Source organism: Phyllobates terribilis, unplaced genomic scaffold (genome assembly GCF_046119375.1).
Source record: "Phyllobates terribilis strain yellow unplaced genomic scaffold, ASM4611937v1 Scaffold_2__4_contigs__length_985480577, whole genome shotgun sequence".
NCBI classification, from domain to species: domain Eukaryota; kingdom Metazoa; phylum Chordata; class Amphibia; order Anura; family Dendrobatidae; genus Phyllobates; species Phyllobates terribilis.
In genome coordinates, this window is record NW_027362762.1 from 579,510,740 (window position 1) to 579,530,906 (window position 20,167).

General features: G+C 45.9%; 1 protein-coding gene across 6 annotated transcripts in view; it reads left to right on the forward strand.

The window, feature by feature from the left end:
- Positions 1-20,167, forward strand: part of TADA2A (transcriptional adaptor 2A) — a 193,124-nt gene that overhangs the window by 100,316 nt on the left and 72,641 nt on the right. For all 6 annotated transcript variants that reach the window (XR_012288948.1, XM_073666411.1, XM_073666414.1 and 3 more), the window contains one exon: positions 10,033-10,121. Coding sequence is in view for 5 of the 6 variants with exons in the window: in XM_073666411.1 (XP_073522512.1) it covers positions 10,033-10,121 (89 nt within the window). In the remaining variant the exon portion in view is untranslated. The remainder of the gene's footprint in view (positions 1-10,032; positions 10,122-20,167) is intronic.

Sequence of the window (20,167 nt, forward strand, 5' to 3'; positions counted from 1 at the left end):
ATTGAATTAATAAGACAAGAGCACACATTTAAGAGATATTACAACAGGACATTTGTTCATGAGGTGGAAGGGATGATACCTCCTAAAGATAAGGAAAGAAAATCTAATTAGGGTTTTTAAAATGGAGAGGTGATGGAAATGTTCACTTAGTTATCTAGAGTTCGTTTGATGGAGGTGTGAATTTTCCATGTAGTGAGTGATAAATCCAGGTGTTAAATTGAGTCCTATTCTCCTTAAAGGGAAGGTGCTGCCCAAAAAAAAATTAAATAAGTTTTCAACAATTGAAAAAATGTCAAGTGTTAATGTCTGAATTAAAAAATATATATAGTATCCTTTGTTTTTAATAAAATTAAATATTAAAAATAATTTGAGAAGGTTTATTTCCACTTTTAAACACTAGGGGGAGCAGCTGCTGAAATTTGCCATGAAAACCTACAACTAGCTCACATTACGACTGCAGTAAATGTGGGCAGGATCTGCTCACTTATGATTGATGTCATCCTTCTCCCATTCTGGGTGTTTGTAAAAAGATAAGGATGAAGTTTAGGGTTACAATGAAGAGCCATTTTGTTGGTGACTGCCAGTGATACTGACAAGTAGTAAGTGTCACTGAGGACGGCAGGCAGCACAAATTCTGTCAGTTCGTGCTGTTCGCTGTATCATAAGCTGTGATTAGATATGTGGAGTGTATCACATGAACGATTAGATACGCCTACAGTAATACATGCTTAGATAAACTACACTTAGCCCTGTATTTAATCACATCATGGGATTAGATATTGAGCTCAGCTTAGTGTATCATACAGGATGTGATTAGATACACAGTATCTAATGTATAGAAAACCGTTGCAAAGGACAAGCAGATAATATACATTTATATTTGTGTATATTCTTACTGATCCAATAGATCAACATAATGGAATAAATGTATATCTGCTACTTAAATTGGTAGACCAATCGGAAGACAATAACAACAAAACCCAATATAGTAGTAAATCCGACAAGAGGTCAATAAGTTAAAAACAAAGACCTTTATTACAAAAATGTGGGTACATAGTGGCAGAGAAAAGAGAGCGCACACACACATATATCTAAATTATATCAAGTAATAATGGGAGGGTATATAGATAATAGCGATACCAGGACTAGATTAGACTCCAAATACACTCATGCATGCACATGGTATCCTAGGTCATGTAATATAGGGATACAATCCTGTGAAATTTTTTTTAGCCAATATAGGCATACGCAGGTACTACCTTTAAGTGTGCATGAGTGTATCAAAAGATGTGTTATACCCAAATGGGTTAATTAACATATAACAGTAATGTTATATTAGATACAGTAATGTTATATTAGATACATTCATACCTGGTCCTTCATGAAGGACGCACCGAAACGCGCGTCGGGGTGGGCGCCACACTGAGGAGCAGGTCTCTATATATACCAGGTATGAATGTATCTAATATAACATTACTGTTATATGTTAATTAACCCATTTGGGTATAACACATCTTTTGATACACTCATGCACACTTAAAGGTAGTACCTGGGGATGCCTATATTGGCTAAAAAAAATTTCACAGGATTGTATCCCTATATTACATGACCTAGGATACCATGTGCATGCATGAGTGTATTTGGAGTCTAATCTAGTTCTGGTATCGCTATTATCTATATACCCTCCCATTATTACTTGATATAATTTAGATATATGTGTGTGTGCGCTCTCTTTTCTCTGCCATTACTGTGGGAACAGTAATGTAATGTGTGACCCCGCTCCGTCCACTATATTACTGCTCCCATTTAAGTTCAGAGCGGGAGTCACACATTACACCACTGCTTCCATAGAAGTGGACAGAGCACTGAATATTTTTTTTTTTTTTGGGAGGGGGGCAATTAATGTGACCCCTGTCCATCCATTTCTATCAGTGAAGTGGTGTAATGTGTAACACTGATCCATTCACATCTATTGGGAGCAGTGGTGTAATGTGTGACACCACTCTGTTCACTCCTATGGGAGCAGTGGTGTACTATGTGACTCCGCAGAATATTATCATTTCTTTGGGGGGAGGGGCAATTAATGTGTGATCTTTCGCCGTTCACTACATTACTGCTCCCATAAAAGTAGACAGCTCACACATTACATCACTGCTTCCATAGAAGGAGACAGAGTGGGGCCATGCATTTATTGACATCCCCCTCCCCCCACACACCCAAAAAAAAAAATATTCAGTGTGCTCACAGAAGAGCATATCCCATAACTTTGCCGCCCTTACATAGTAATTTTATTGAACCCCTTAGAGTCCCATATAGTCCTCCATAAAGTACAATTGGCCCCACATAGTGCTCCACAGTATAATGAGCCCCATATAGTGCTCAATACAGAATAAAGACTAGAATGACCGTGCAGCGCCATTTTGCTGGTGACCGCACTGCGATCTACACGTGCTACTGGACAAGAGGAGCCACGTGGACCGGAGTGTGGCAGTAACGTCATCCATTGGTGAGTAGCAGGGCTTCAGCGGTGAAGGGCCAGGCATAGTGATTTTGTGCACAGGCAAAAATATGAGGGGGTGGGGTGTGTGGGAGAGCCATGGAATATGAGAATATGCCTCTCTCCATCCACAGCACATTCCATATGCCTCTCTCCCTCTCTCCCCCCCAGCACATTCCATATGCCTCTCCCCCCCAGCACATTCCATATGCCTCTCTCCCTCTCCCCCCCCCCCAGCACATTCCATATGCCTCTCCCCCCCAGCACATTCCATATGCCTCTACCCCCCCCAGCACATTCCATATGCCTCTACCCCCCCAGCACATTCCATATGCCTCTCTCCATCCACAGCACATTCCATATGCCTCTCTCCATCCACAGCACATTCCATATGCCTCTCTCCATCCACAGCACATTCCATATGCCTCTACCCCCCCAGCACATTCCATATGCCTCTACCCCCCCAGCACATTCCATATGCCTCTACCCCCCCCAGCACATTCCATATGCCTCTACCCCCCCCAGCACATTCCATATGCCTCTCTCCCTCTCTCCCCCGCAGCACATTCCATATGCCTCTCCCCCCCAGCACATTCCATATGCCTCCCCCTCCCAGCACATTCCATATGCCTCTACCCCCCCAGCACATTCCATATGCCTCTCTCCATCCACAGCACATTCCATATGCCTCTCTCCATCCACAGCACATTCCATATGCCTCTCTCCATCCACAGCACATTCCATATGCCTCTCTCCCCCCAGCACATTCCATATGCCTCTCCCCCCCAGCACATTCCATATGCCTCTCCCCCCAGCACATTCCATATGCCTCTCTCCCTCTCTTCCCCCAGCACATTCCATATGCCTCTCTCCATCCACAGCACATTCCATATGCCTCTCTCCATCCACAGCACATTCCATATGCCTCTCCCCCCCAGCACATTCCGTATGCCTCTCCCCCCCAGCACATTCCATATGCCTCTCCCCCCAGCACATTCCATATGCCTCTACCCCCCAGCACATTCCATATGCCTCTCTCCCTCCAGCACATTCCATATGCCTCTCTCCATCCACAGCACATTCCATATGCCTCTCTCCATCCACAGCACATTCCATATGCCTCTCTCCATCCACAGCACATTCCATATGCCTCTCTCCCCCCCAGCACATTCCATATGCCTCTCCCCCCAGCACATTCCATATGCCTCTACCCCCCAGCACATTCCATATGCCTCTACCCCCCCCAGCACATTCCATATGCCTCTCTCCCCACCAGCACATTCCATATGCCTCTTTCCCCCTCCCCAGCACATTCCATATGCCTATTTCCCCCTCCCCAGCACATTCCATATGCCTTTCTCCCCCCACAGTACATTCCATATGCCCCCCCCCACAGTACATTTCATATGCCTCTCTCCCTCTCTCCCCCAGCACATTCCATATGCCTCTCCCCCCCAGCACATTCCATATGCCTCTCTCCCCCCAGCGCATTCCATATGCCTCTCTCCCCCCAGCGCATTCCATATGCCTCTCTCCCCCCAGCGCATTCCATATGCCTCTCTCCCCCCAGCACATTCCATATGCCTCTCCCCCCAGCACATTCCATATGCCTCTCTCCCCCCAGCACATTCCATATGCCTCTCTCCCCCCAGCACATTCCATATGCCTCTCTCCCCCCAGCACATTCCATATGCCTCTCCCCCCCCAGCACATTCCATATGCCTCTTTCCCCCTCCCCAGCACATTCCATATGCCTCTGTTCCTCTCTCCCCCCAGCACATTCCATATGCCTCTTCCCCCAGCACATTCCATATGCCTCTACCCCCCAGCACATTCCATATGCCTCTCTCCATCCACAGCACATTCCATATGCCTCTCTCCATCCACAGCACATTCCATATGCCTCTCTCCATCCACAGCACATTCCATATGCCTCTCTCCATCCACAGCACATTCCATATGCCTCTCTCCATCCACAGCACATTCCATATGCCTCTCTCCATCCACAGCACATTCCATATGCCTCTCTCCCCCCCAGCACATTCCATATGCCTCTCTCCCCCCCCAGCACATTCCATATGCCTCTCTCCCCCCCAGCACATTCCATATGCCTCTACCCCCCCAGCACATTCCATATGCCTCTACCCCCCCAGCACATTCCATATGCCTCTCTCCCTTTCTCCCCACCAGCACATTCCATATGCCTCTTTCCCCCTCCCCAGCACATTCCATATGCCTCTTTCCCCCTCGCCAGCACATTCCATATGCCTCTCTCCCCCTCCCCAGCACATTCCATATGCCTCTCTCCCCCCCAGCACATTCCATATGCCTCTCCCCTCCAGCGCATTCCATATGCCTCTCTCCCCCCAGCACATTCCATATGCCTCTCTCCCCCCAGCACATTCCATATGCCTCTCTCCCCCCAGCACATTCCATATGCCTCTCTCCCCCCAGCACATTCCATATGCCTCTCTCCCCCCAGCACATTCCATATGCCTCTCTCCCCCCAGCACATTCCATATGCCTCTCTCCCCCAGCACATTCCATATGCCTCTCTCCCCCCAGCACATTCTATATGCCTCTCCCCCCAGCACATTCCATATGCCTTTCTTTCCCCCCACAGTACATTCCATATGCCTCTCCACCCACAGTACATTCCATATGCCTCTCTCTCCCACACAGTACATTCCTTATGCCTCTCCCCCCCCCCACAGTACATTCCATATGCCTCTCCACCCACAGTACATTCCATATGCCTCTCTCCCCCCCACAGCACATTCCTTATGCCTCTCTCCCCCCCACAGCACATTCCATATGCCTCCCCCCCCCCCACCACAGCACATTCTATATGCCTCTCTCCCCTCCCCCACCCAAGCACATTCCATATGCAGAGGTGTATCTAGGTCTTCCAGCACCCGGGGCAAGAATTCAGTCTGGAGCCTCCATCCGCGCTCCTTCCCCAGCACACATGCGATTTGCACACTAAGGCCACGGCCCCATTATCAGTATTTGGTCAGTATTTTTTTCTCAGGAGTAGCAGCCAAAACCATGAGTGGGTGATAATGCTGAATTGGTTACTTGTTTCTATTATACCTTTTGTCTGATTGTTCCTCATCCGGTTTTGACTTCCACTCCTGAGATAAAATACTGACCGAATACTGACCACATATTGATAGTGGGGCCGTGGCATTAATCACATTCCGACGAGCTGCTCTTCCTAATTGTCTCTGAGAGAAGCAGGAAGAAAAGCTCGTTGTCAGGTGACCGTAAGTATGAAAATCGCATATGAGTAAAGTGGCCATGTGATGACTGATGGAACCTGCAAGCAGAGCTGAATCCTGACAGTGAGTATATTACACGCTGTCAGGATTGGCTACAGGTCTTTATTTTATATTAATGGGCTCTTCCAGGTTTGCAATGAAAGTCTGCAGTCACTATGTGTGACTGCAGGCTTCTGAATTCTCACAGCGCATGCACTACACACTGTTAGGATTCTCCCTTGCCGTGGTAACAGTGGATGGTCATGTGAGCAGAAGTATGTGATTTGTATACTTTTGGCCACATGCCGGCGAGACTTGTCCCGCCTCCCTCAATTAATTTTCATTGAGTGAGGCCACACATGTCTAGTCAGCATGTGACTTCATGTATACAAATATCTTGCACAAGAGAATCCTGTCAGCTTGTAGTGCACACTGTGGGAATTCAGAAGTCAGCAGTCACATAGAATGACTGCAGAGTTATCATAAACGTGGACAACATCTTTATTGATCTTAACATAAATAAAAATAAAAAAAACTGTCAGCATCACAAAAAACATGTACAACCAAGTACCTTATAGATGACTCTGTCTCTGGAGTCGTTATTTCTTTTCTTCCTCTTGCCCAGACGCCATGATGACTTTTCTCATCCACAGCTTTTCTCTGCAGACTTCCATCTTCTCCGGTCTTCTGCAGCACATCCCCAAACAAAGCCCTGAGAGATAACGGAGTCATTATAATGCTCATGAATAAAAATATCTGCCCTACGCTGAGCCCCTGAATATATAATTGCCCTCCACTATATTCCCTGTGCAAAATATGACACCCACATTGTCCCTCTTATGGTACAGGCCCTCTACACTGCCCTTTCCTTTCCATACTGGGCCCCCTCTTCACACTGTCCTCACTGTGTCCCCCCTATAGGGCTCAGTCTCTATACTGTGCCCCCTCATCACACTCCCCCTCCTTAGCATACTGTTCTCTTCTAGCTGTGACCTCACACTTCCCCCCCATGCTATCGCTCACCCACTACTCAGTCTCTATTCTGTGCCCATTCACACTTTTCTTCCCCCATACTGTCTCCTCACACTATTCCCCTCAATAGTCTCCTTAAACGTTTCCCCTACCTCCTAATATGGCCTCCTCACACATCCACCCCCCAACTCCCCATACTGTGTCCGCACACATCCCATCACCCTCGCTTCCCATACTGTGTCCGCACACATTTTCCCCCTCGCTACCAATATGTCTGCACCCACTCCCCACTCGCTCCCCACAGATTAAATCTCCCCTGCACAATGAATAAATATGCCCCCCTGCACAATAAATACCCCCCTGCACAATTAATAAATATTCCCCCTGCACAATTAATACCATCCCTGCTCAAGAAATATCCCTCCCTGCACAATTAATAACTATGCCCCCCTGCACAATAAATATCCCCCCTGCACAATACCCCCCCTGCACAATTAATACCCCCTGCACAATTAATACCCCCTGCACAATTAAGAACTATGCCCCCCTGCACAATTAAGAACTATGCCCCCCGCACAATTAATAACTATGCCTCCCCGCACAGTTAATAACTATGCCTCCCCGCACAGTTAATAACTATGCCTCCCCGCACAGTTAATAACTATGCCTCCCCGCACAGTTAATAACTATGCCTCCCCGCACAGTTAATAACTATGCCTCCCCGCACAGTTAATAACTATGCCTCCCCGCACAGTTAATAACTATGCCTCCCCGCACAGTTAATAACTATGCCTCCCCGCACAGTTATTAACTATGCCTCCCCGCACAGTTATTAACTATGCCTCCCCGCACAGTTAATAACTATGCCTCCCCGCACAGTTAATAACTATGCCTCCCCGCACAGTTAATAACTATGCCTCCCCGCACAGTTAATAACTATGCCTCCCCGCACAGTTAATAACTATGCCTCCCCACACAGTTAATAACTATGCCTCCCCGCACAGTTAATAACTATGCCTCCCCGCACAGTTAATAACTATGCCTCCCCGCACAGTTAATAACTATGCCTCCCCGCACAGTTAATAACTATGCCTCCCCGCACAATTAATAACTATGCCCCCCCTGCACAATTAATAAATACCCCCCTGCACAATATCCCCCCTGCACAATTAATAACTATGCCCCCCCTGCACAATAAATACCCCCCCTCTGCACAATTAATAAATATGTCCTTGTGTGAGGCTCGGTCCGTATGCCTCCTCTCCTCCCACAGCTTGGTCCGTATGCCTCCCCTCCTCCCACAGCTCGGTCCGTATGCCTCCCCTCCTCCCACAGCTCGGTTCGCATGCCTCCCTCCCACAGCTCGGTCCGTATGCCTCCCCTCCTCCCACAGCTCGGTCCGTATGCCTCCCCTCCTGGTTGAGGGGTGGGTGAGTGAGGGGTGGATGGATTGAGTGAGGGGTGGATGGATTGAGTGAGGGGTGGATGGATTGAGTGAGGGGTGGATGGATTGAGTGAGGGGTGGATGGATTGAAGGAGGGGTGGGTGGATGGGTGAAGGAGGGGTGGGTGGATGGATGGGTGAAGGAGGGATGGATGGATGGAGGATGAGGGAGGAATGGATGGCTGCATGGATGAGGGAGGGATGGTTGCATGGATGAGGGAGGGATGGATGTGGGGTGGATACATGGATGAGGGATGGATGGTTGAATGAATGAGGAATGGATGGTTGGATGGATGAGGGGTGGATGCATGGAGGATGGATGGATGTGGGATGGAATGAGGTATGGGTGAGGGAGGGAGTGATGGGTGGATGAGGGAGGAGTGGTTGGGAGCGATGGGTGGATGAATGGATGAGGGATGGATGGAAGGTGGATTGATGAGGGATGGAATGAGGTATGGGTGAGGGAGGAAGTGATTGGTGGATGAATGAGGTAGGGAGTGGTTGGGGGGATGGATGGATGAGGGATGGATGAATGGATGGGTGGATGGGTGAGGGATGGAATGAGGTATGAAGGAGGGAGTGATGGGTGGATGAATGAGGTAGGAGTGATTGGGGGGATGGACGGATGAGGGATGGACGGATGAGGGATGGATGCACATAGCACATTATACTCACCTATGTAGAAGCCTTTTCCTTCCTGGTTAGTCCAATCAGCTGAGTCATTCCATGCTGCCTCCCACTGTGTGATGCACCAGGAGGCTGGAGCAGGAGTATGGAGGAGGGTCTGACAGAGACTGGGGCATGATGTCTGTTGTGACATCACTGACCGGTCTCTGCCAGATAGTAAAAGGAAAACGCTATTTAGGACACCATGCAGAATGCTGACAGGGAGTATATTACAAACTGTCAGCATTCTGCAGCCTAGATCCACACACAAATTATACAGAAAACCCGGACAACCCCTTTAAGGGCAGCATTTCAGGGCCAAATTAATGTTTTAATTTGAACCCAAGATTTAAATTTCTTAATCAATAAAACAAATTTAATTTAATTTGATCAATGGTTTTGTTGTATTTTTAACCATAGAGTTAACTATTCCTCAGAAAGTAAATCACATGAATTATTGCTGTGTGTAAATGGCCCTTTGTCTAATAATTTTAGTGACTGCTACTTGTCCCCATTGAATTAAATAGGATTAAATATCGCATTTAATATGGTAGACTGAAAATGAAAGAGTAGCTGTACGTTAACTCATAGGGACATGTTACTTGTTATTTGTGTCCTATAGACCAAAGATACAATTGTCGTTGCTACAAAAAATACAAACAATGATTTGTTAATAAATTATGGAGACACTAGCAGCCCAAGTTCCGAAACAAATATGTTTCGGAAGGTAGAAAAGTGTGCTCTACATAATAAGGGCAAATAGATGCAGTGTATAATACACAAAGCGCCCTGGCCACACGCGAATAAAAAATTTTTTTTTATGCGTTTTATGCTAAAGAATTAATTTGCCTGCTTGGATTTCTAGCACATGCATTATTGTATGATGGAAATCTCTTAATAAAACGTCATATTTCTGGAACCACTTCCAATTAAAAAGAAAAACTAATTACATTTCTGGATCCCCCGCATTTAAATATGTATTTCATAAGCAGCTTGATTCTGAGTTGTAGCATTACGTTTTGAGTTAATCAGAAAAGAACAGATCAGCAGAAGCGGTGTTGGTAATGGCAGAGCCAGAGTAAATCAGACTTACCGCAACATTAAAGCTCTTTATTAAGATATTCTGGTAGCAAAACAGAATAGTTATAAAAATTCAGACAGTATTTTTTTGTGACGTGACATTGTCTCTTTTAGCTTCTGAGGACCCTCCAAGACCAACCTTTGATTCTCTGCTTTCTAGAGATATGGCAGGATACATGCCAGCTAGGGCAGATTTCATAGAGGTGAGTTCTTTATATAATTACAAAATTAATATGGTTAAAGAAAACAATGTGTCCATCAAATTCATCCAAGGGATGAGAGATGATAAAGGGAATGGGGTATATGTACATATGCAATGCATGATCCAGTATCGATCAACTCTCAGAACCAGAATTCTACACACGTGCGTCCTCGCAAACCGCCGTACGTATACTTCTTCTCGATCGCCTGGGCTCTCTCTGATAGCTGCTGCGATCGAGTTCAGGTGTCAGCAGCCGCTGACACCCTGCAGCCATGCCGACGATCGTGGTAGCACCGATCATGGGTGTTTAACCCCCTCTGATGCCGCTGTCAATAGTTACAGCGACATTGATGGTAATCGTAGAGGGAAGTTGCTGCCTATCAGCCCCCATCGTGATTGTGAAAGCGTTGTGCTGATGGTCACCATAGTGACCCCGGGCTGGAAGGTGGCCGTCAGGTCACCCAGGTAGGATGCCCTGTAAGCTCCTACTCAGAATTTCCTGCCTGCGATGCACTGATCTAATGCCCTGCAAAAGGATTGCAGAGTATTAGATCAGCGATCAGGGCAGAGAAAGTTGATGTCCTATCTTAGGACAAGGTAAAAACTTAAAATAATAAATAAAATTATTAAAAATTGTAAATACAAGTGCTTCTCACTAAATTAGAATATCATCAAAAAGTGAATTTATTTCAGTTCTTCAATACAAAAAGTGAAACTCTTTTATATTATATAAAGTTATTACGAACAATGATCTATTTCAAGTGTTTATTTCTGTTAATGTTGATGATTATGGCTTACAGCTAGTGGAAAAAGAGTTTGGCGCCAAACATAAAATTCTCAGAGACCTTGTTTGCTAATAGGGCTGTGTAAATATTAGCTAGGTACTCCCCTCAGTGGGTGAGCTTTTGTATAGAAAGCATAACTGAATTGTAATTTTAGAGAACTGTTAAGTTTGTGAATCTCTGCGCTGCACCACTGCAGGGGCCGCCTCTTGCACTCATCTAACTACACCTTTGCTCTGGGAAACTCCTGGTTACCACATTAGGCATAACCACAGGTCAGGCAAATTATAGTGTATCTGATGGAACATACTGGGCCTATCTGTTGTGCAGCTCAAGGGTCCTAGCTGATCTGGGCTAGGTGTGTGTGATAGTTATCTGTGTTTCTTTCTTACGTTTCCAGGGTAACACTGTGTTTGTTGTTAGCAAAAATTAGTTTCTTAACAAATTGCCTGGTTGTGTTCTTTGTCCTCGGCCCGCTGTATTCTGAGAGAGACCACCCCGGTGCACAGTCTACAGCAGCATTCCATAGTTATTACCACATAAAGTGATACTGGCAGATTTGTAAAATTTTGCCTGATCATGAAGGTGAAAACAGGCTGGGTGGGGGTGAAGGGGTTAAAAGCATCTAAGCTGTTTTTTGAACTTTTGAAACCAGTCACTGTTCCCAATTTAACCATATCCTGAGGTAGTCTGATTCACAGATTAATAGTTTTCGTGGTAGAAAAGCCTTTTCTGTTCTGTACATTGAAACTTATTTTCTCCAGACGGAGGAGTGCCGTCTTGTCTTTTAAGAGTGTTTTAAATTAAACCTCCTTGTTTTGTTTAGGTCATCTATGTACTTGTAAAAGTTAATCATCCCCTTCTTAAATATTTCTTCTCAAGACTAAATACATGTAATTCTTTTAATCTTTCCTCGTAACTAAGACCCTCTATACCCGTTATCAGTTTTGAGGATCTTTGTACCTTTTCTAGCTCCAGGGCATCCTTTCTGTGAACTGGTGCCCAGAACTGAACTGCGTATTCAAGATGAAATCGCACTTTCATCTTGTAAAGTGGTAGTATTACATCCCTGTCCTGCATGTCCATGCCTCTGAATCAGCTGATTGTCACTGCATGCTGTTAAGTCTGTGATCTACAAGTGACTATCCTAATTTTACTCCCCATAGAAAATATGTTGCATGCACATTATTTTTGCCCAGATGCATCACTTTATTTTTATCCACATTAAACCTCATCTACTAAGTAGATACCCAATAAGTTTGTCCGAGTCAGCCTGTAACTTATGAACATCTTCCATAGACTGCACTATACAACATAGCTTGGTGCCATCTGCAAGAATAGAAACCCCCTTATTAATCACATCTTCTATATTATCAAAGAAGTTGAATAATGGTGGACCCAGCACTAAACATAGGGGTAAACCACTTATAAACATACGGAGACCATTTAGAGCAGCAGTCAGTCACCACATCTCTCCGGGTGTGTCTTTTGAGATTCGTTTTTAAGTTACAAACCTTACTTTCTGATCCTATGGACATTTATTTTATCCATTATGTGTCTACATGGGACATTGTTCCATACATTTCCCATTTGTGTAGTAGAGTCATTAACTGTCTCCAGAAATTACACTATAGTGGATGGAAGCACTGAACTTTCCAGGACTTTTATGTGACTCGGGAATAGTGGTGTATACAATGGTTATGGATTTAAAAATCCTCCTTGTGCCTTCAAACTTACACACACTCTCTCAACAATGGCAAACATCTGTCAGTTAGGCTATGTTGCCACATGTTGTATTTTTTTTTCAGTCAGAAATCTGCAGCAAAACTCCTCTGGAAATCTGCCACGTCAAAAACACAGGTTTTGATGCATTATTTCAGTTTTTTCAGCGTGTGTTTTCACTTTCCTTCTGTTTCTATTTATGCATGTACATAAAGTTCCATGAAAAAAAAAAACCTCATTCTATTGTTCCATCAAAAACGCTGAAAAAAATTTAGTTGTGTTTTTTCAGCGTTTTTTTCACCATCCATTACTTCCTATGGGTGTAAAAAAATGCTAAAAGAAGTGACATGCTCTATATTTTTCAAAAACCCAACAAAGGCACAAAATCCGCAGCAAAAAAAAAAGATGTGTGAACAGATAATTCTGGTTTTGCTGGTACTGCAATACTCAGCTGAAAATTTACATAAAAATCTGCCGCAAAATATGCTGCAAAACACAAGGTAATTCAGCAGCTGAAACTTTTTCCGAAGCCTCATTCACACGTTCATATTTCAACACGAACATGAAATAAATGGTTACCGTTGTCAGTGTTTTGGATCAGTGTATGGTCAGTGTGTCATCAGTGTTGTGCAGTGTTGTTCCTACTTTGTAATGGTACGTCACCCAACTTTCCCATGCTGACTTTCATGCCGTCTTCTCTATACCGTTCTGTTCCTACTTTGTAATGGTATGTCACCCAACTTACACCAGCTACCCTCCACTTTCATTTATGACCTTGTTTACTCAGTCTTTGAGTATCCAGCCTCTGGTTAAATCTAATCAGCTGATCAAGATGAGTACAGACCACTCCCCGCTTGTTCACAGCTGAATGCATTCTGTTACAAATATATTGTGGGCCAGGAGTCTGTTAGACTTTAGTCTGTGTCCATCACCTTAAGTGTCCATTAGCTGAAGTGTCTGAAATTTGAATTGAACCTGAAGGTAACTGGATACTTTGGCACAGTAAACAATGTTTGTCTTTGTTTTCACTCTCACCCCCTTAATCCTTCACTTCTTACAACCACCCCTAATCCCTACACCTATTAATGAACTCTTCATCTCTCCCTCCATTCTCCCCACCCATCTCACCTCCTCCTCAGAGCTATTCCTAAACATACAATCCTTTGCCTCCAAACACAGACAGCCACCTCATGCCCTCTCCTGCTCCCACCTACTAACGCTTTCTCTGCTCCTCCATACTGCCGGCGACATCTCTCCAAATCCTGGCCCTCCTCACCACATCCCTACAATCACTTCAACCTCCTACCCACGATCTATCCCAAACTCTCGTAACCCTTCTAACCTTATAACCATCCGCCCAGCCCCCGCTTCCCCAGTCCCACTAACAGGAGCTCTATGGAACGCTCGCTCCGTCTGCAACAAACTTTCCTACATTCACGATCTCTTCATCACTAACAAGCTTTCCTTCCTCGGCATCACTGAAACCTGGCTCACCCCCTCTGACACAGCCTCTCCTGCTGCACTTTCGTATGACGGATTCTACCTCTCCCATACCCCCTGCCCCACCGGCAAGCACGGTGGAGGAATAGCTTTCCTCCTCTCAGAAAACTGCTCCTTCACCCATATTCCACTGCCGCCCTCAATTACTCTCCCCTCTTTTGAAGTGCACTGCGTGCGCATCTACTCCCCATCCAACCTCCAACTGGCTGTCATCTACCGCCCCCCAGGATCAGCCACCACTTTCTTTGACCACTTCACCACTTGGCTACTTCATCTCCTCTCTGTTGACATCCCCACTATCCTCATGGGCGACTTTAACATCCCCATTGACACTTCCCTCTCAGCTGCCTCTAAGCTTCTATCCCTCACTTCCTCCTTTGGTCTTACTCAGTGGTCTTCCACACCCACCCACAAAGACGGCCACACGCTGGACCTCATCTTCACCCGCCTCTGTTCCCTATCTAACCTCTCTAACTCACCTCTCCCTCTTTCTGACCACAACCTACTCACATTCTCTTCTCTCTCCTCCCCGGGGCAACAATGCCCACTCCACAAACTTGCATACCCTCGCAGAAATCTCAAACACCTTGACCTACACTCACTCTCTGAATCCCTCCTCCCTCTTACAGACATTAGTTCCTTACATGATGCAGATGTTGCTGCCACTTTATACAACACCACATCCGCTGCAGCTCTCGATTCGGTCGCCCCCCTCACACATTCCAAGGCTCGCACAATCAACAGACAACCCTGGCACACCAGCCTAACTAAAGAACTGCGACGGGCCTCCAGGGTTGCTGAGCGTAGATGGAAAAGGTCCCACTCCCATGAGCACTTCATCGCATTCAAACAGTCCCTCACTATCTTCAAGTCCACACTCACTGCAGCAAAACAAACTTACTTCACATCTCTCATATCCTCCCTGTCTCACAACCCCAAACTACTATTCAACACCTTCAATTCTCTCCTCCGTCCCCCAGTGCCTCCTCCCTCTCCTCTTATTTCAGCCGAAGACTTTGCCTCATTCTTCAGGCAGAAGATTGATACCATCAGACAAAGCTTTTGCCTAAAGCCCCCACAGCCCCTCCCCACACCTACTCAACCCTCCTCCTCCAAAACCGCATTCTCCACCATTTCTGAAGATCAACTTTCCTCCTTACTCTCCAAATCACACCTCACCACCTGTAAACTTGACCCAATCCCGTCCCACCTCATCCCAAACCTTACCACTATCTTCATCCCAGCCCTAGCCCACCTCTTTAACCTGTCACTAACAACTGGTGTCTTCCCCTCATGCTTCAAACATGCCTCAATCACACCCATCCTCAAAAATCCCTCCCTTGACCCATCCTCTGTGTCTAGCTATCGCCCCATATCACTTCTCCCCTATGCCTCAAAACTACTGGAACAACATGTCCATTCTGAACTGTCCTCCCACCTCTCCTCCTGCTCCCTCTTTGACCCCCTACAATCTGGTTTCCGACCGCACCATTCTACTGAAACTGCACTGATTAAAGTCACCAACGACCTACTAACCGCCAAATCTAAGCGACACTACTCTGTCCTCCTCCTAGACCTGTCATCTGCCTTTGACATAGTGGACCATTCCCTCTTACTACAGACTCTCTCATCTATCGGCATCACAGACTTGGCCCTATCCTGGATCTCCTCATACCTAACAGACCGGACATTCAGTGTCTCCCACTCACACACTACCTCCTCATCTCGCCCCCTATCTGTCGGTGTCCCCCAAGGTTCAGTTCTAGGACCGCTGCTCTTCTCCATCTACACCTTCGGCCTGGGACAGCTCATAGAGTCTCACAGCTTTCATTATCACCTCTATGCTGATGACACACAGATCTACCTCTCTGGACCCGATATCACCTCCTTACTAACCAAAATCTCACAATGTCTGTCTGCTATTTCATCCTTCTTCTCTGCCAGATTTCTAAAACTTAACATGGACAAAACAGAATTCATAATCTTTCCGCCATCTCATTCAACCCCCCCAACTGACCTATCTATCAACGTCAATGGCTGCCCACTCTCCCCAGTCCCTCAAGCTCGCTGCCTTGGGGTAACCCTGGACTCTGAACTCTCCTTCAAACCACATATCCAAGCCCTTTCCACTTCCTGCCGTCTCCAACTCAAAAATATCTCCCGAATCCGCACATTCCTCAACCATGAATCTGCAAAAACACTACTGCAACCTCCTGCTCTGTGGCCTCCCCTCTAACACTCTCGCACCCCTCCAATCTATCCTAAACTCTGCTGCTCGACTAATCAACCTGTCCCCCCGCTATTCCCCGGCCTCTCCTCTCTGACAATCTCTTCACTGGCTCCCCATTGCTCAGAGACTCCAGTTCAAAACCCTAACCATGACATACAAAGCCATTCACAACCTGTTTCCTCCATATATCTCTGACCTAGTCTCCCTTTACATACCCGCACGCAACCTCTGATCCTCACAAGATCTCCTTCTCTACTCCCCTCTTATCTCCTCCTCCCACAATCGCATACAAGATTTCTCCCGTGCTTCCCCCCTACTCTCGAACTCTCTACCCCAACGTATCAGACTCTCGCCTACAGTGGAAACCTTCAAAAGGAACCTGAAGACCCACCTCTTCCGACATGCCTACAATCTGCAGTAACCACCGCTCCACCATACCGCTGCACGACCAGCTCTACCCTCACCTACTGTATCCTCACCCATCCCTTGTAGATTGTGAGCCCTCGCGGGCAGGGTCCTCGCTCCTCCTGTACCAGTCGCTGTCACATTGTGTTGAAGATTATTGTAATTGTTCTTGTATTATACCCCTTTTTCACATGTAAAGCGCCATGGAATAAATGGCGCTATAATAATAATAATAATAATAATCAAGAAGTCGATTTTTACGATCAATGTGTCATCCGTGTGTCTATTGTTGCCATCAGTGTGTCATCAGTCTGTCCAATTTTACCATCAGTTTGTCATACATGTGTCCATTTTTACTATTGCCATCTGAGTGTCCCTTTTTTAACATCAGTGTCATCATTGTGTTAGTTTTTACCATCAGGGTCATCAGTATGTCTGTTTTTATCATAATTTTGTTTGTTTTTACCTTCAGTATCTGTTTTTTACCATTAGTGTGCCATCCTTGTGTCCATTTTTACCATCAGTGTGCCATCAGCATGTCTGTTTTTACCATCAGTGTGTCATCGACGTGTCTGTTTTTACCATCAGTGTGTCATCAGCGTGGTTGTTTTTACCATCAGTGTGTCATCGACGTGTCTGTTTTTACCATCAGTGTGTCATCAGCGTGGTTGTTTTTACCATCAGTGTGTAATCGGCGTGTCTATTTTTACCATCAGTGTGTCATCAGCGTGGTTGTTTTTACCATCAGTGTGTGTCTGTTTTTACCATCAGTGTGTGTCTGTTTTTACCATCAGTGTGTGTCCGTTTTTACCATCAGTGTGTGTCTGTTTTTACCATCAGTGTGTCATCGACGTGTCTGTTTTTACCATCAGTGTGTCATCAGCGTGGTTGTTTTTACCATCAGTGTGTCATCAGTGTGTGTCCGTTTTTACCATCAGTGTGTGTCCGTTTTTACCATCAGTGTGTGTCTGTTTTTACCATCAGTGTGTGTCTGTTTTTACCATCAGTGTGTGTCTGTTTTTACCATCAGTGTGTGTCCGTTTTTACCATCAGTGTGTGTCTGTTATTACCATCAGTGTGTGTCCGTTTTTACCATCAGTGTGTGTCCGTTTTTACCATCAGTGTGTGTCCGTTTTTACCATCAGTGTGTGTCCGTTTTTACCATCAGTGTGTGTCCGTTTTTACCATCAGTGTGTGTCTGTTTTTACTATCAGTGTGTGTCTGTTTTTACCATCAGTGTGTGTCTGTTTTTACCATCAGTGTGTGTCTGTTTTTACCATCAGTGTGTGTCTGTTTTTACCATCAGTGTGTGTCTGTTTTTACCATCAGTGTGTGTCTGTTTTTACCATCAGTGTGTGTCTGTTTTTACCATCAGTGTGTGTCTGTTTTTACCATCAGTGTGTGTCCGTTTTTACCATCAGTGTGTGTCTGTTTTTACCATCAGTGTGTGTCTGTTTTTACCATCAGTGTGTGTCTGTTTTTACCATCGGTGTGTGTCTGTTTTTACCATCGGTGTGTGTCTGTTTTTACCATCGGTGTGTGTCTGTTTTTACCATCGGTGTGTGTCTGTTTTTACCATCAGTGTGTGTCTGTTTTTACCATCAGTGTGTGTCTGTTTTTACCATCAGTGTGTGTCCGTTTTTACCATCAGTGTGTGTCCGTTTTTACCATCAGTGTGTGTCTGTTTTTACCATCAGTGTGTGTCTGTTTTTACCATCAGTGTGTGTCTGTTTTTACCATCAGTGTGTGTCTGTTTTTACCATCAGTGTGTGTCTGTTTTTACCATCAGTGTGTGTCTGTTTTTACCATCGGTGTGTGTCTGTTTTTACCATCGGTGTGTGTCTGTTTTTACCATCGGTGTGTGTCTGTTTTTACCATCAGTGTGTGTCTGTTTTTACCATCAGTGTGTGTCTGTTTTTACCATCAGTGTGTGTCCGTTTTTACCATCAGTGTGTGTCAGTGTTTTTCACGAATGGATAAATAAATGATAAAGCTTCTCTTACTCTTTGCAATGTTAAATAAATGCAGCACAGTGATGGCACATAGATACCATCCATGTCCTGTATGTGTTTTTCACGGACTCATACACTTGTATTGCCACTTTTCAACCTTGCTGCCAGAAAAACACAGATGCGTGAATAATGCCATATGTTATAATGAGTACATGTTCTATCTGTTTAAAAAAAATAAAAAATTGGATACAACATGTACCTGCAACATGGACATCTGAATGAGGCCTTAGTCCAGGAATATTTTTTAGAAGCGGCAGCCAAGACCGTAAAGACCTGCTTACAGTTTCAAAATCTACAGTGCCAGCAAGAGACATAGAGTAGATATTGGTAAGACATTAAAGGGGTTGTCCGGTATTTATTTTTAAGTTGCCCAATGTATTCAACATGTGGGCATAAGTATCTCTGTAAATACCTTCCGTTGCAGCTAATGCCTGTGAGGGGCCTCTATCACTGGCCGTTCACAGGCATCACGTGACCCCGGGCTGCAGCTGGCGCTAACGTCACGACAAGTCCAGGCTGCAGCCGAGGGTCCCTCTTCCGTGTTCCACCGGTGGCTGCTGGGTTGTGGGCGGGGTTACCCCACGCGTAACACCCGGCATCCACCGCGCGCTCTGTCCCCATTCATTGGGAAAGCGCGCGGGGGGATGCTGGGTGTGACGCGGGGAATAACTCCGCCCACAACCCAGCAGCCACCGCGGGACCCCAGTGCCGAGTCGCGCCTCACTTATCGTGATGTCAGCGCGGGGTCACGTGATGCCTGTGAGCGGCCAATGATAGCGCTGCTCACAGGCATGATCAGTAACACAAGGTATTTATAAATATACTTATGCCCACATGCTGAATTTGACATGCCCCCTGGGGCCGTGGAGAACTCGGCGCCGGGCCGGTCGGTTCTTTTAGGATAGTCACGGTGGCATGACCCGATCCGTGGCCCCTGGCGGTCAATAACAGGGGAATAAAATTTTGGGGATAAAGTTTCGTGACGCCACCCGTGGTATGCGGCTATAGGTGGCCGCCGCTGCTGTTCAGATCCACTGGGGCCGTTGGTGACGCAGCAGAGAGAGTTCAGCTCTCCACGGGTAGAGCTAGGCCCCAGGGCAGTTAAAGAGGTAGCTTTCTTGTTGGTGTAGTTTAAGGCAGATGATGCAGCAATTAAGTCAAGGACACAACGGAGTGCAATCTTCAAGTTTTTACTCACAGTTCTTATGATGATCCTGGTTACAACTGCCAGCAGGTTATAACAGCACACTGAGTCCTGTATCCTCCAGGGAAGTGAACCAGCGAACTCTCAGATAACTTTGGTGCACTTGATCGGGATCCCCTTCTTGTGTACCTTTCCCGGGTCGTCTCTCTCTGCGCTGGCTCTCTCCCTCCTGCCCTGCGCCTCACACACAGT